The sequence below is a fragment of the Thamnophis sirtalis genome, unplaced genomic scaffold (assembly GCF_051295495.1).
Source record: "Thamnophis sirtalis isolate CommonGarterSnake01/CBP01778 unplaced genomic scaffold, rThaSir2_p1.2 scaffold_1, whole genome shotgun sequence".
NCBI classification, from domain to species: Eukaryota; Metazoa; Chordata; class Lepidosauria; order Squamata; family Natricidae; genus Thamnophis; species Thamnophis sirtalis.
The window spans coordinates 23,754,894-23,769,885 of record NW_028261381.1 but is presented as its reverse complement, the minus strand read 5'-3'; the positions used below and the strand labels follow the sequence as shown (position 1 = coordinate 23,769,885).

Here is a 14,992-nt window from a genome sequence, read left to right as displayed (position 1 = left end):
TTACCTCTGTAAACAAGGATATGTGAAAAAAGTGATTTTATGTGATGGACAAACTGCAGTGATTCCATTTTATTCAAATGGCAGATTATAAGTACCATGTGTATAATGTTATAATGATTCTTTCAAGTACTGACTTTAAGATTAGCATTAGATACTTTTTTAAAAAAATGAACTTTGGAAGTAAAAATATTTAAATGTCTGTTATCAAATATGCTGTCTGTTTTGGACAAAGGCAATTACAATATTATTTTAGTATATTAATGGAAATCGAGATTTACAAGTGTAATGTCAAACACTAGTTGGGTTACTTTTAGAAATAATTACTAAATCCATGATTAACGTAGTGTGTAAAATGTTACTTATATAGTCTTATTTGAAGATATCACTAAAGATTGGTTAAACAGGCTTTTTATCTAAAATCCATGTTATTTTTTCAGTGTGATGTATGTAAAACAAATCAATCAATGAAAACTAATTTTGATGGCAGCAAAATTAATCACAAGAAAATGCTAATTATATGTATGGATTAGTAAATTGGAGCAAGCAATACAGTTACAGAAAATCAGGCAGATTTGCACTAGTAAAATCCAAGATTTTTGAGCAAAAAAATTTATATATTGAATACTGTACTGATTATTCAAGGAAATTAATGCCTAAAATGTTTCCCTATCTCTCAGTTAACTATTTTCACAGAATTTTAATTGAATATTTAGATGTATTTTCATTTCATTATATACGAATTGATAAATTGGTTTTGTATATTATTTTGTATACTAAAATAATTAGTATCGTTTTCTTTTCCTTATTACAGTTTTACTATTGTTTACTCAGTGGTTTTATTTTAACCATAGCTTTAAAAAAAAACCTCCAAAGATTATACATATAGACTGACACATTCATAAAATATGAATTAAATATGTACAAAGGGCATAACTGGAGAATTAATTAAGCCATATATACCAATGGACAGCAATTTTGTTGCTTTGTTTATTTAAGAGGTTGCATCTTAGCTGGAAGGCACTGAGGTCACGGCCCATATCTGGAATTGATGGGATTTTTACTGTGAAAGAAAAGTAATAGATTCAAATTTTTGAAAATCATCATATTTTTACCCAAACTTTGTTATCCAAGTATGATGAGATAACAACTTATCTATTTGTTTCTCCCTGTCTTCAGTCGCAATATCTATTTTAATAAAAAACGGAATTCCTCAATAGTTTTGTTTCTAATTCCTAATTCTTTTGCTATGTTGCAGGTAACTGCACATCTTTGTAAAGTAAGAAAGCTACAGATAGTTTAGACCCATCATAATTCCTTTGTTAAAGCATCATATTCATGGGCTTATAGCTCATTCAAATCACAGCCAATTTTCGCAGGAACACTCAAAGCCACTTCTTGACAATGAGAGAGGTTTTTCTACTAAATTTCAAAGTTCAGCCCTACCTATTTCCTAGCTTGGCACCGTTCCAGGAAAAGGAGTTGCAATGATAATATTTAAAGTTCATTTTCCCATACTTTACTTATATTCAAACATGATATGGACCTTTGTTGCAAACTCTTACTAGAAATAATCAATTCCAGTATAACTCAAAATCTGGAAAATTTGAGCTGCAAAAATGAATTTCTAGAAATGATAGGTATCTAAAATTGGGGTGCTGGATTGGAAATGCTAATATAGGAATATAGCTGCTTACATTGATATAGACACTGCTTCCAGGGGCAGGTTGAAATATTAAAATGGGATGGCATTTCTAAAGGCAGGGAGTAATATAGTCAGCAATGCACAGGGGGAAAATCATGTAAATTGTGGGAAAAATAAAATTATTTTGCCTAAGCTGCTAAGAAAAAGATGATTGTATGGGAACATGCAGATGTAGTTAAAATAAAATACAGGAGAACCATATGGTTTTCCTGTATTTATATAGCACTCTCAACAACGTACACACAGGATTTTAGAACATCAGATGAGCAAAAGGGCAGGGCCTGAGACCAAGTAATTGCGTTTCTCTTATGCCTGACAGTGGCCTGGGAATGCAAAAGAGGATTGTGTGGACAGAATGCATTTGAACCTTGTGAACAAGGACAAAATGGGGTATTTCCTAGGACTCCGACTATTCTATAGCAAATGATTCACTTTCCTAAGAGTGGTGCCTTTCTTGTTCTGTATGGGAGCTTCCAAGAAGTCTGGATGGAGCATGACACAATATGCCATTTGCACTATCCATTTCTTCCACTTCAGGTCAGAGTTACAGCTGGAGCAGGATGCAGTGGCAGTATTTCCTCAAAAGATCTTGAAGCAATGGAATAGTGTTTGACATCTCAAATCTTCTCTGCAGCTAAAAAGCTAATACTTTATGTTGAGAAGAGAAGTTTCAAAATAGGTAGTTGTTTACTTGAGACAAGATCTTTATTTAGGGAAGCATTCATGTATGTTGCCTTAAAACGTGGTAGAATATATTTGATTGTACTTTCCTGACCTTCTGCTGCACATGTAAATCAGATCAAAGGAAGCTTGGAGAGGTGACCTTGCCTGTTAGTGGTATTTTGGAAGGGGATGATTTGGGGGGGGGGCATCCTAGAGAGGTCGAGATGCTTCCTGGAAGAATGCATTGATACTAAGCGACTCTATAGAAATAGAGTGTTTTAAAAAAAAAAGCTTTAGCCATATTCGTTTAATATGCAGACTACACTAGCCACTTAATTCAGCACAAATTTGAAATTGTGATCTTTCAGGTTGGCATGACTACAGAAGAAATAGATTATTTGGTTCACCATGAAATAATCAAGCACAATGGTTACCCGTCACCTCTAGGATTTAAAGGTTTTCCAAAATCTGTGTGTACTTCAGTAAACAACGTGGTAAGCCATGGAATTCCTGACAGGTACTCATGTTTTTGTTATTGCAAATTAAGATTATGTGGCTATCCATGTCATTTTTCCACGTTACACTCTCATAATGTACTATCCATTCAGCCTACTTAATATGCCACATTACAGATCTTTGCATATTCCATGTGGTTTGCATGGAAGTTCTCCTTTAACCCAAATGAATCAAGATGAATACAGCAGCCAGCCTCGGTTACTATATTTTATCAAAAACAAGTCCCACCGGTTGCTGTGCAGTAAGAAAATGATGTTGGCACTTATCAAAGGGGGATAATAATAATAAAAGCAAAGATTATTGCTTCACCATCTCTTTTCCCAGCATGGTACAGTACCTCAGTCTGGGATATATCATCAAAAACAGAAAAGTCACTCAACAGAAAAATTATACTAATTTTCTGTAAATCTAAAGGTGGAGTGTGTGTGTTAATTATACATGAATATGTTGCTAATTATTAATGAATATTACCTGTTCAGAAAATAAGAGGTGCCAAATGTCAGTCTTTCCATGATGATAAGATAATCATAATGGTGATTTTTGTTCCTTTGCTTCATATTATGGATTCTTTCTTTTATTTAAATTATTGTTTGGGGTTAACTTGAACTGGTAGGAATCTCAATATTAAAAGTGGTTATCCCCTTTGCCTCCTTCCATTCTACTTGGCAATTATATTGATGCTTTTCATGTGGCTTTGGGGTAAATGGGATAAAGTGTATTTGTTTTGTTACCCTGTCTTAACGAAGATTTGCCTGTCACCATTAAATAGTATATCTTTTTTTCCCCTTTCCTTTCTGATTATGCTTAAGCCGCCCTCTCCAGGATGGCGATATTATTAACATTGATGTCACAGTAAGTAATTTGTTTATTATTATTATTGCTTTGGATCGATTTTCAAAATTCATAAATCACAGTAGGAAGAACACGAAATTACAAATGTGTAAAGGTTTTATTACAAAGCTAAGGCAAGGGCAGTTAGTTTCTTCTTGTATCGCTGTTTTCTCCTCTCCGTGCTTATTCTGACTAGACCTAGGCTTGACTCGAATTTAGGGCTGGAATCAGATTCACTGAGATCAGTGTTGGCCTAAGTGAAATGTCACCCCAATCCTGCTATGTGTCATGTTTTTGAGAAGATGTAATTGTTATTGATCCACCGTGTACTTAATGCAGAGCGCCCCAGTACTGGGGCAGCAGCTGAAGGCAGATATGTATGAGATGAGCTAACATGAAGAAAGCCGGCATTTTTCCTTCACTCTGCCAAGATTGATCTTCCTCTTCCTGCTGATTTTGAGTGGGGCCTGTCATTATCTTACTCTGTCATTAGAGGCTACATTGGCCTGTGTGTCAGTCTATTTGGACAGCAACCCTTTGGCTGGCTGTGTTCCCTACATTTATTAAAATCCTCAAAGGTAGCGTTGTGTTCTGTTTGTGGCGTAAGAGCCTTGAACTCTTTACTCATGAATGCACAACCTGATCCACAGCCCACTTAATCCAAAGTACTCAGGTATCCCCGTGGGACTGATTCCGTTTCAACCCGGTTCCTTGACTTAGCTGGCTTATAGAACCCACTAGGGGCATAAGGTACATATGTAGACTTAAAACATGACAAAAGCAAACATTTGCTATGATGAGTATTCGTTATAAAATGTATTCATATATGAGCAACGAAAACATGATGAGTTTATGTCCTTATATGCATATCTTTAAAAAAAGTAAACATTTCAAAAGATGTTATTAACATATTTTTCTACAATTCCTGAAATTTTGAATATATTTTCCCTAGAATGTTGAAGATTGAAATCCTATGTGGATTGAATTTATAAATGTTGAAGCAAACGCTTCCTTTTATTTTATTAATGGCTTTAGTTTGATTCCATCCTACAGTACTTCTTTTTTCAGCTGTCTTTTTTAAAATCATAGTTATTGCTTTCTCAGTATTTGCTTTTTCTTTTTTTACAGTCAGCTAATAGTGACTTTTAGAGTATTGATCTAAAATGCCCACGTTTGTCTCTCTCTGTGTGTAACTTAAGAATTGTAGCCATGGCCCATACTTTTGATTATGTTTTAGATAAGACAGATTATTATATTATGGTAAGTATTAATTTGCTGTTGAGTGCAAAATTATGTGTTCTCATCCCCAGAACATTTTATATATTTTTTTCTCTCCAAAGAAGCTGATCCATCCATTTTTGTTCTTCATTAGTGTATCTTCCAGAAAGTGTTTCCTGGGTTTCTGTTTGGAGTACATCCCATTTTATTCAGAATATTAGAAACCCCTTCTTCTGGAAGAGTCCTTTTCAGAAAATTATAGCGACCACCAATTGACCAATATAGGGAGAAAAATAACATGTGTCTGGGGAATACCAGTATGTTCTATAACCAGAATGTGGAATTTTGCATGTCCCTTTTTGTGTCTCTGGGTTTTTGATTAAAAATGCCTACTATAATCAGTACAACATTAAAACTTTTAAATGCAAGTATTCAAAATGTATATATATATATATGGTAAACCTTAATCTCAAGCATTATAAAGAAGAATGGGGGTGAACTAAAATCAGCCCTCACCAAAATATACATTCCCAAAAAACTAAAGTCTCAGTTCAGCCATAACACATTTAGAACGCCAAGGTATTGGAAAGCAAAACAAGATAGAAAAAAACATATTCATCAAATACTGCCTCTTTGTTTTCTCAGAACCCCCATTGTCTTTGTAGTCCTGCCCCATCACCTCATGGTATCTCCTTATTGCCTGCCTTATTGAGTTCATCAGATACATGATGTACTATATCCAGTCAAATACTTGTTATTTATAGGCAATCAGATACTGCTTGCTAAATGTACTCTTAATTTGTTAACTCTACAAATGGGGGCTGTAGCCCCTTCCATGTTTAGACGTGTTTTTGCCTCTAGCGCTGCTATCACTAAACCAGATTTTGCTTCAGTGTAACTATGTCCTGGTTGCCAATTCAAATGTATTTTTGAGAAAAATTTCCTACACCCAATTTCTCCAATACATTATAATCAAGCTTATACAAATATATTTCACCTTGCTAAGCATGCATCTTTCACCTGACAGGGTGGGAGCAGCTTAATTGGAAGATTTGGAGCAGAAAAAAATGAAGACTGAGTAAGAAATAAACATTTTGTTCCTCACCCAGTCAGTGTGCATACACATTTGAGGAATCCAAATTTTACTTTATGAAAAATGCTTTTCTACACATTTATATATGTGTACCTACATTTTCAAGATGCCTTTGATGGGATAATGTCAAGGGTATGCTATCATATATTAGGGCACTGAGTTGGGAATTTCATAAACAGTGGTATAGGCAACCTGATGCTCTCCAGATGTTTTGACTCCTATAAGCTCTGATCATTCATCATGCTGACTATATCTTGTGGGAACTATAATCCAAAACACCTTCAGGACATCAGACGGTATGCATTAGGGTAACGCATATGGCCTTTTTTTAGACTTCAGCTTTCAAAACTTGGAGGGAGGCATACATGGTCCTGGGGCCTCCAGCTGTGCATTGCTGGTCCAGGTGTTTGTTGTTCATTTATTTATACATCCAGTGGCTTGCACATTCTCCCATGGGTTTGTTGCCTAAGGATTTTTCCTTTTAAAACTTGAACACCCTATACTCAGACATTTCCTGTAGTTGTCATAGTGCACCTAGTGGGTCACTACAGCTGTTTGCATGATGAAAGCTATAGGAACTGGCTAAAAATAGAAAGTTCAGCCTCTCTCCGGATCTAGCAAGGTAATCAGTTCTGCTTCCTACCTGTGATTACCGCTTCCTGTGTATGTTCACTGTTTCTTGGTTTTCTTTGAATTAGGTATATAATTTCAATGGCAGCTTTGTCCCAAAGATGCTTTTCAAAAGGCAACTGGACGTTCTTGGTTTTTTCCTTCAAAACTATTCACTTCTCTGACTGAGTCAGAACTGAAGAAGCTTCTTAGATGAGAAGCAAACATTTTCAAGGAAAAAAAAATCAAGGAAGTTCAGTTGCCTTTTGAAAGGCACCTTTGGGGCAACCATACATAATAGCACTTATGCTTGCCATGGAAACTAAAATCTTCTGAGATTGCATGTACCAGATTTTTACCACTTCTCCACTCATTGGATTTATTGCTCATGCCAGTTTCTCCCTTCTAAGGAGTCACCCATTTTTTCCCTAGCAATAAGATGTGAATTCTGTTGAATGCAGTGCCACTTCCTTTTGAGTAAACATATTTTGAAACTGAGAGCAAGAGTCAAATCACACAGTGCATTCAGCATATGAATGCTGCTCTCTTAAATGTTTTCATTTTACCCAGATGAAGACCCCAGCATGCAATGAGTGGAAGCTTAATCCCTTTCCATATGTGACTATTTCCCTCTATTAAAAAAAAAGCTGTGGCCAGATATGCTGCAGCTGAATAAGAAAAAAAAAATTTGCCTTGCACTTCAGCCCACATTTACTTGCTTTGTTCTCAATAAATTCTAGTTAAACGAACATTTGAAAAAAATCTTGTAAATTATAAATTTATTTTTGAAGTGACATGCCAATCTAACCATTTCTTAATTTTAATTTCAAATATTTCCTTAGCAGAAAATCTTTGCTCTTACAGTAAAATGATGGCATATTAAACATCCAAGGAAAACCACTTCTACAATTATTGTTTATCCTTTTTGTATAAAGATTGAAAAGATTGCTGCTCTGTAATAATTTGCTGAATTTAATGAATTTGAGGAAGCATTATTTGATCTCTGCAAACGGCATAACTAGGCCATTTTAGAGGTAGAAAAAACGTATGGGCCAAAAAGGGGACAATTACAGTAGATGACATTTTAGAATAATTTGTGATTCTACACAAGATAAAATGATTAAATAATCAATCAAATATAAATGCTCTTCTGTAACTGCAGAAGAACGAACTAAAGAATGAACTAAACTTCACTTACTTTTGAAAAAAATAGTGAGTACCTTGAAATGTGTTTCATTTGCTTCAGTCACCTGAGTTTCATATGTTCTTTAAAGAATTAGAAAAGCCAGTCAGTTTACTTCAGTGGTCATCAACCCATCACAGATCTTAACCCATAATGATCAGACTATTATTCTATATGTCAATAGACAATCATAATTTAGCAAATGAAATCAATTATTCTTATGACCAAGTTTTATGTATATTTACTTGAGAATCTGTCTCTCTGTATATAAGGAGTATTTTAATGGAAGCTGGTATAGAATATCCCAGATTTTTGCATGGGGTTGTGTTTACTAGCTTTCATTAATTTAAAAGGGAACATTTAAGAAAGCAAGAGGCAGCCAAAACAATGCTTCTGAGCTACTCGTATTGATTAGTTCTTTAAGTGTATTCTTTAATTCCAGATGTAAAGCTTTACAGTGGTTAGCACTAAGATCCTCATCCACTGAGGTATCTATAAAACACTCTAATATAAAATCTTTCAGTTATTGAAAGTTTCACTTCCATAAAATCATAGTGACAAGAGGAATATTTTATGTCTGAGAATGTTGTTTCCTGTTGCATAAAAATCCATGTCTAGACTTATGAAAGAAGAGTATCAAATAACCTTTTTTTTAAAAATCATCAAATGACAATTAGTTATAAATGCTGGCTTAATCTAAGTAACCTAATAATCTAATCTAATCTAATAATCAAATAGTCCAAAGGTATTGAAAGCATAGCTGTTCATACCGATAATGACTTAGCCTAGTTCTCAAATATAGTATCTCTTAATTTTAATAGACCATTGTTAGGAGGGATTCCATTATTCCCAAATGTCTGTTAAATATGAAAGCACCACTGTGATAATTTATCATTTTGCTTAATTATACCAATACCAAATTTCTATGAATGTGGCAAAATTAAAAACAAATGTAACTGCCTCACCCAAATTATTTCTGATGCAGCAGAATTATTCTTTATTTGGGGAAAATGTTTGGATGCAAATTTGGATCCAAAGTCTGCTGGGGGAGTCCATTAAATGGAGGCTTGGCTGCAGGAGAATAAGTGCCCTCTGCTGTTCTGCATAATGATTTGCTTTTTATTTATTTTGCACATGTGCTAATGCAAATGACAAGTGTAGTTCTTGATAGATTTTTAAAGGAAACTTGTAACCTGTTCCATAGGCCATAAGTACTGCCTGCTGTATCTTTTAACATCTTCTTGAAAGCCTACTGTTGTCTATTCTTAACTGACTTACTTATAATTTCTATCATAAACAGATCTAATCTGACATAACAGATAATAGGAGAATCATGAGATTAAAATGTGGGTGAATTCAGTCACTTGTCAGTAAATGAGGAAAGAATCTCAAATGAGAAGTACGGATGACATACAGATGTCTTGCCTTACACTGATGACCAGCTGTGGCTAAAACAGTGGATGAGGCTTCCCAGTCCCTACCTTTGCTCTTCCATCTTACTGGAGAATTTGTCCATTGTCAAATCTTTCTGCCTTGACAAATTTTATTTTTCACTATGAGATACTACGGACATCAATGGAACCTGCATAACCTAATTGTACAGAACCGTAGCCTTAATTTAAAATTATTGATTTTGTGGCTTACATCTGGGAAAGAAACCTATGCCGCCAATGTTTTTGGGATGCTGCTTGTGTGATCAGAGTTATAGAGACAATTTACTGTTCTTTCCCCTCCTTTTTCAAAAGTCTATTCCCTGTTTAATTTGGGTTTTGCAAGTTATGCTGAACTGCCCCTGAAATACACCCAAGATGTACCCAATTAATTAAACTTCCATCCGAGAGTCCCTGCCTGTAAAAGTGTTTCTTTTTACATTTCTGCATCTGTTTAGGTGTTTCTTAACGGCTACCATGGTGATACATCCGAAACGCTGCTAGTGGGGAATGTGGATAAAGCTGGTCAAAAGTTAGTGGAGGTTGCCAGGAAATGCAGAGATGAAGGAATTGCAGTTTGCAGACCTGGGGCTCCTTTCTCTGTAATTGGAAACACAATCAGGTAAGCCTTATGCTAAGGAGTAATGGGAAAGCTGCCCAAGTAGAACAAAGGCTATTGGTAGCTTGGTTTAAAGCTGATGGCATGTTTTATGATTCAGAACCATCATTTCAGTCTGATATCACCACGTGAACTCCGTTGTTCCCCCAACGGGGTTAGAAAAGATTTTAAATGGTGAATTATGCAAGACCAGGTGAGGAAAACTCTCTGTAAAAAAAAAAAATTAAAAATATTTCTAAAACTGCACTCTCCCTTTCCCCAATATAATCACTAGCTGTTTGGACTGCATTAATACAATATGGCTGTATTAAGATTTATATAAGTTCATCTGTTTCTTGCATGATAACAAATAGTGCCAAGTAAGGTGTTGGAGGGCTTAAAAATTTCTCCTTTATGACAAAAACGCGTGAGTGTAAAAAGAAAAGATGATTCCGGGGTGGGGTGGGGTGTTCTCTTCTGACCTTGGTAAAACCTGATAATGTTATATTGGCCTATCATGTTCAACTTGATTAAAATATATTAACAAGGATTTTCATAATTTCTGCACGGGTCATTTTTTGAAAGGGTCCATCTTGTTTTTTGCCCGTGTTTACTAACGCTATTAGGAGAGGCATATGTATCTTAAGGCTATAAATCATGCATTGCTCAGCATCCTGAGAATATGCTATTTTTATGTTTCCTCCCCTCCCCCAAATGCTTTACAAAAAATAAGAAAAGAGAGCAGCAAAATATCCGTTTGATGTATTTATAGCTTTAAAAATATTGTAACAGAGTCTGAATCAAACTTTAGTAAAACCACTTTGGGTTATATCCGAGAAGCTTTTATTGAAGACTTTGTATAAAATTGTGTTTTTGACAGTTTTAAATTATAGGCTAACTAGCCTGGGGAAAAAGGATAGTGTCTTTTCTGTTCTTTCATAGGAAATGTTGAATCAGACCCCTACTGGGAAAAGAAATTTAATGCATATCTCACTATCTTACTGTCCATGAATATAATAGAAGCGAATTCAAAATGTAGTTTTATTTTTGCAAATGGGATGAGTCGATGGATGCACCTCCCGTATTTTTGAACACCTAGAGTTCAACAAATTTACTGGTGGTGCGCTTGCATTTTAACAAAATTTATGCTCAAGTCGAAGGGGGCAGAGAAGACAAGATTCTTATTCAGTCGTTCTCTCGAGCACACGGCATTCATGGCAGTGTCTAAAGGGCATGTCAGCCTTTGATTCTCTCTGAGAGGTAATTATCCTTTTCCTGTCACAGAACAACAAATGATAGCTAACTACAGAGGCACATTTGCAGTAGTCACATTCATCAACTGCAGGGGGAAAAAAATTCAATTTAATTGTGCAACACAGCTGCACACAGGCTTTTTGAGCAGTTGTGTTGTTCTCCCTGTCTTGCTATTCCTTCCTACCAGATCTATTTTTTAAACTTTTTTCCCCTCCTTGCTTTTTTCCCCCTCTCCCTTCCCCCTCCTCTTTTTTTTTTTTTTGTCTCTTCTTCCATTTTTACTCTCTGTACTTTCTTGTTAAAGTAATTTTCCTTTGTGGCTCTCATTCTTTTTCCCCCCCATTGAAGGCTATGAATGTAGAAAATTATCACAATTACTCATATAATTGAGCCTCTTTGTAGCAAGTGCAACTCCAGTAGCCTTTCTCCATCATGAAAATGGTTTCATTATAGGGTTTTTCATATTCTCTGACACCATCTACCCAAAGGAACAGGCGTGCAGATGAGATGTGCTAGGAATAGGGTAGATCAGGAAGGTCACAGTGGGAATAATTAGCTCTGCTATGGAAAGAGCATCTAGGCCTTTTACTGCTACATAAATGTACTGTCCATGGCTTTTAGGCACAAAAAAACTTACTAACAAATGGAGCTCCCGCCTACTACTTTGAAAAAAAGATTTGTATCAACACTACAATTTTCCATCATTAAGACTAATAACACAGAGCCTCGTATACATCAAGGGGAATAAAAAGAAAAATCTCACATTCAAGTGGCGACTGGGTGCTGACCTTTGTTCCCCTTTTTTGTGTACGACTTAACTCTTTACAAAAAAGAGCCACACGCCACACCAACAGGCAGGTGAACTCCAGCCAGTGCTGGCGAAGTGCTGCGTTCAACTTGAAAAATTGGAGAAAGCTCCTTGTTGGATAATGTGTTTCATTAGATTCACTCCATTAATTCTGGCTACATTAAAAGTGAGAAAGAAGGATCAAAACTAAAAGTAGCTTTAATCTTTTCCTTCCTTCCTTCCTTCCTTCCTTCCTTCCTTCCTTCCTTCCTTCCTTCCTTCTTTCCTTCCTTTCCCCCATTTTTTCTTTATAGTGTTGACGCAGAGGTCAGTATTTTCGCAGCATGAAAATATGTATGCAAAGCTCTGTTGAAAAGCAAATTAAAGCAGATTGATCCATAGTCACAATTGCAGACAGAATAACAAATCACAATCAACTGGCTCTCCCCTCCCTTTCCTCCTTTGATATTTCCTTTTGAATTTATATATGCTACTTTTATTTAAATCTTCATGCAACTAAAGATTTTTCTGGCCTAAGCTGTCATATATCTCTGAGCATTGATATTTTTAAACTCCCGTAAACAAAACTACAAAGTGGTGGGGAAAATGTGTAAAATTTTTCTTATGTTTGTGGTGATACTTATTAAGCTATAACTGTACGCCTTCTATCTGGCCTGTGTTCAGAACATTTGTAGACTATTTTTAAACACACCATAGTGCATACTACATATTAACATATAGAATCGATGTGAATATGGTCTGAATTCCAGAATGTCCTGTCATTTTATGATTTGATCTTAAAGGCTTGTGGCTTAATATGGGCTAGATTCAATCAAACAAATGAAAATATTTATGAAATTTGTATTGCACATTAGCCAATTCTTAGGTGAAAAATCGCTTTTGTTCAAATCCCTTACGTTGCTCACCAAAATTCAAATGGAAAGTATTGTGATCATAACTACTTAGGAGTGTTCTTTACACAAACCATATCCTTTTTAATGTGATTATTACAACCACATACCAATTACAGTTTTTAAAATAAAGAATCTGGGTCTCTGAAAATGACTTGGAGAACCAAACAAATATAAGCATAGTTAAATCAAGGCAGTTTAAATTCTGTTGTTAACATTATTGAGATAAGAGTATCAATAAATGGTTTCTAAATGTTTTAAATTATAAATACAATGTTTTGATACTACCTTAGAACAATACAAAGGCAGGTTTTTTTTTTAAAAAAAAGAAATCTGTTTCTATCAGATTATGCACATTTAAACAATAAGTGGCTCAGGCAAAATAAGTCATTTTAATGTCATCAGTGATAGATTTTCTTTGACAGCTACTGTAAATTACAATTACACTCCTCTTTTGAAAGTAAGCATTGCAATAAATTATCTTTTATTTCAATCCATCAAGACTGCCTTTCAGAAATGGAACACCTCAAATAAAAGTTCAACGGCAGTGTAAGAAAAATATAGTAATTTGTGTTAGTTTGAAACCAAAAATGTACCTTTCTTTACAAAGAAAGTCCACAATTGTGGGTTTTCAAAAATATGGTTAATTATACCTCATCGTTCATTGTCATTAGAGGGAATCCCAGAAATTGTACACTCCATTAGTCTAGGAATGCTACAGAAGGAATACCTTAAAACTCCCCCAACAGACAGTTGGGTAAGCCAGTACAATACCGATGGCCCAATTAACATAAACTATCCTTTGTTTAAATATCTTTAAAAATTAGATTATATCTGCATTGCTATTTGTGCTGTTGATTTTTAGAGCTAAACCAAGGCAACTACTGAGACTATGTGGTCCTGGGGGCCTTCAAATGCTAAGAGGTAGGTCTTCATGTATTGATCTTCTGCTTGTACATTGGGGCATTCCTGTCCTGCCCATCCCCCTTCTGAATGGTCCCAGAACCCTTCAAGGAATCCTTTGAGGCTACCGTATATGGACAAATTTTATTTCTGATGCCACTAGTAGAAATTAGAATTTGATTTCATCATATAAATGATAACCATGGTTTGGTCTCCTGGAGTGGCCTTCATTTTTTCCCCCCTCTTGATACTAAATCACTTAAAAGGATTGTTTTAAATCTCATAGTTACCGTCATCAGATTTCCCCCCCTAAAGTAATGTGTTGTTAGCTGAAACAAGCAAATATTTTGTTCCTCTGAGAAACATATACAAAATATAAAGGAAAAAAAATATGTAAACTCATCTTTCAGACCATAATGTGGATAAAAAGGGGCGCTTGATTCCAGCCATGGGAAATAGATGTCTTATGTGTAGAAATATTAGTTCAGTAATATATTTGCATGGATAAATTAAAGCTACTTTTTCTTGCACCGTAATAATATGGTGCAAGAAAATATATAGTTCTAATTTAGAATCAGTTCACGCAGGAAGACGATACTGGTACATGGGAACATCTGAGTAGCATCAAGTAGTCAGATTTTTAAATTGTGGATTCATTGATGTAGTTGGTTTCATGAACATAATCATATTTTTAATACATTGTAATCACATATGTTCAATTTAAGTATTGTTAACATGAACTTTTTTCATTAAAAATATGCCCATTTATTTACTTTTAATAAAAAATATTTGCAGACCGTCCATTATCCAGGGAATCTTGTGACAGGCTGAAATTTGGCATGTGACAGATAATGCACTGTTTAAGCTAGAACAAAGGTTGCAAGATAATTGTATTGCAGATTTGCAATTCCTCTGTGTTTTCATGCAAGCCTCTAATTGTTTCTTTACCTGCACTGACAGTCTAATGCTAACAAAGCTTTGGCTTGACCTGTTATTTTTGTATGTGGAAGGCTATTAAAATCTTTCAGGAAAACAAATGCACTGTGAAGTTGTGTGAGATAGTACTGTTGTATGAGGAAGTTCCAAGGTATGCCTTGCAAAATTGCTTAAAAAAAAATGAAATGGCTCAAATCAATGTTCTAAATGCTGGGCTCATCCATATGTCCTTGTTGCCATGACATTAAGACATATCATGTTTGCAAAGGTACTCACTATGGTACCTCCATCTTCTTGCCAACCCACTGAAGTCAGTCCATGGCACTTGATTTGAAATTGATGCTTTCTCTGCTGTTTC

The 14,992-nt window shown here is 35.2% G+C and overlaps 1 protein-coding gene and 1 long non-coding RNA gene across 2 annotated transcripts in view; one reads left to right on the top strand and one right to left on the bottom strand.

The window, feature by feature from the left end:
- Positions 1-14,992, bottom strand: part of LOC148049358 (uncharacterized) — an 80,965-nt gene that overhangs the window by 45,734 nt on the left and 20,239 nt on the right. The gene's annotated exons all lie outside the window — the stretch shown is intronic.
- The window catches only part of METAP1D (methionyl aminopeptidase type 1D, mitochondrial), an 80,553-nt gene that overhangs the window by 50,170 nt on the left and 15,391 nt on the right, over positions 1-14,992 (top strand). The window contains exons 4-6 of the mRNA XM_014054184.2: positions 2,734-2,882; positions 3,691-3,733; positions 9,704-9,867. Of these exons, the coding sequence (XP_013909659.2) occupies positions 2,734-2,882; positions 3,691-3,733; positions 9,704-9,867 (356 nt within the window). The remainder of the gene's footprint in view (positions 1-2,733; positions 2,883-3,690; positions 3,734-9,703; positions 9,868-14,992) is intronic.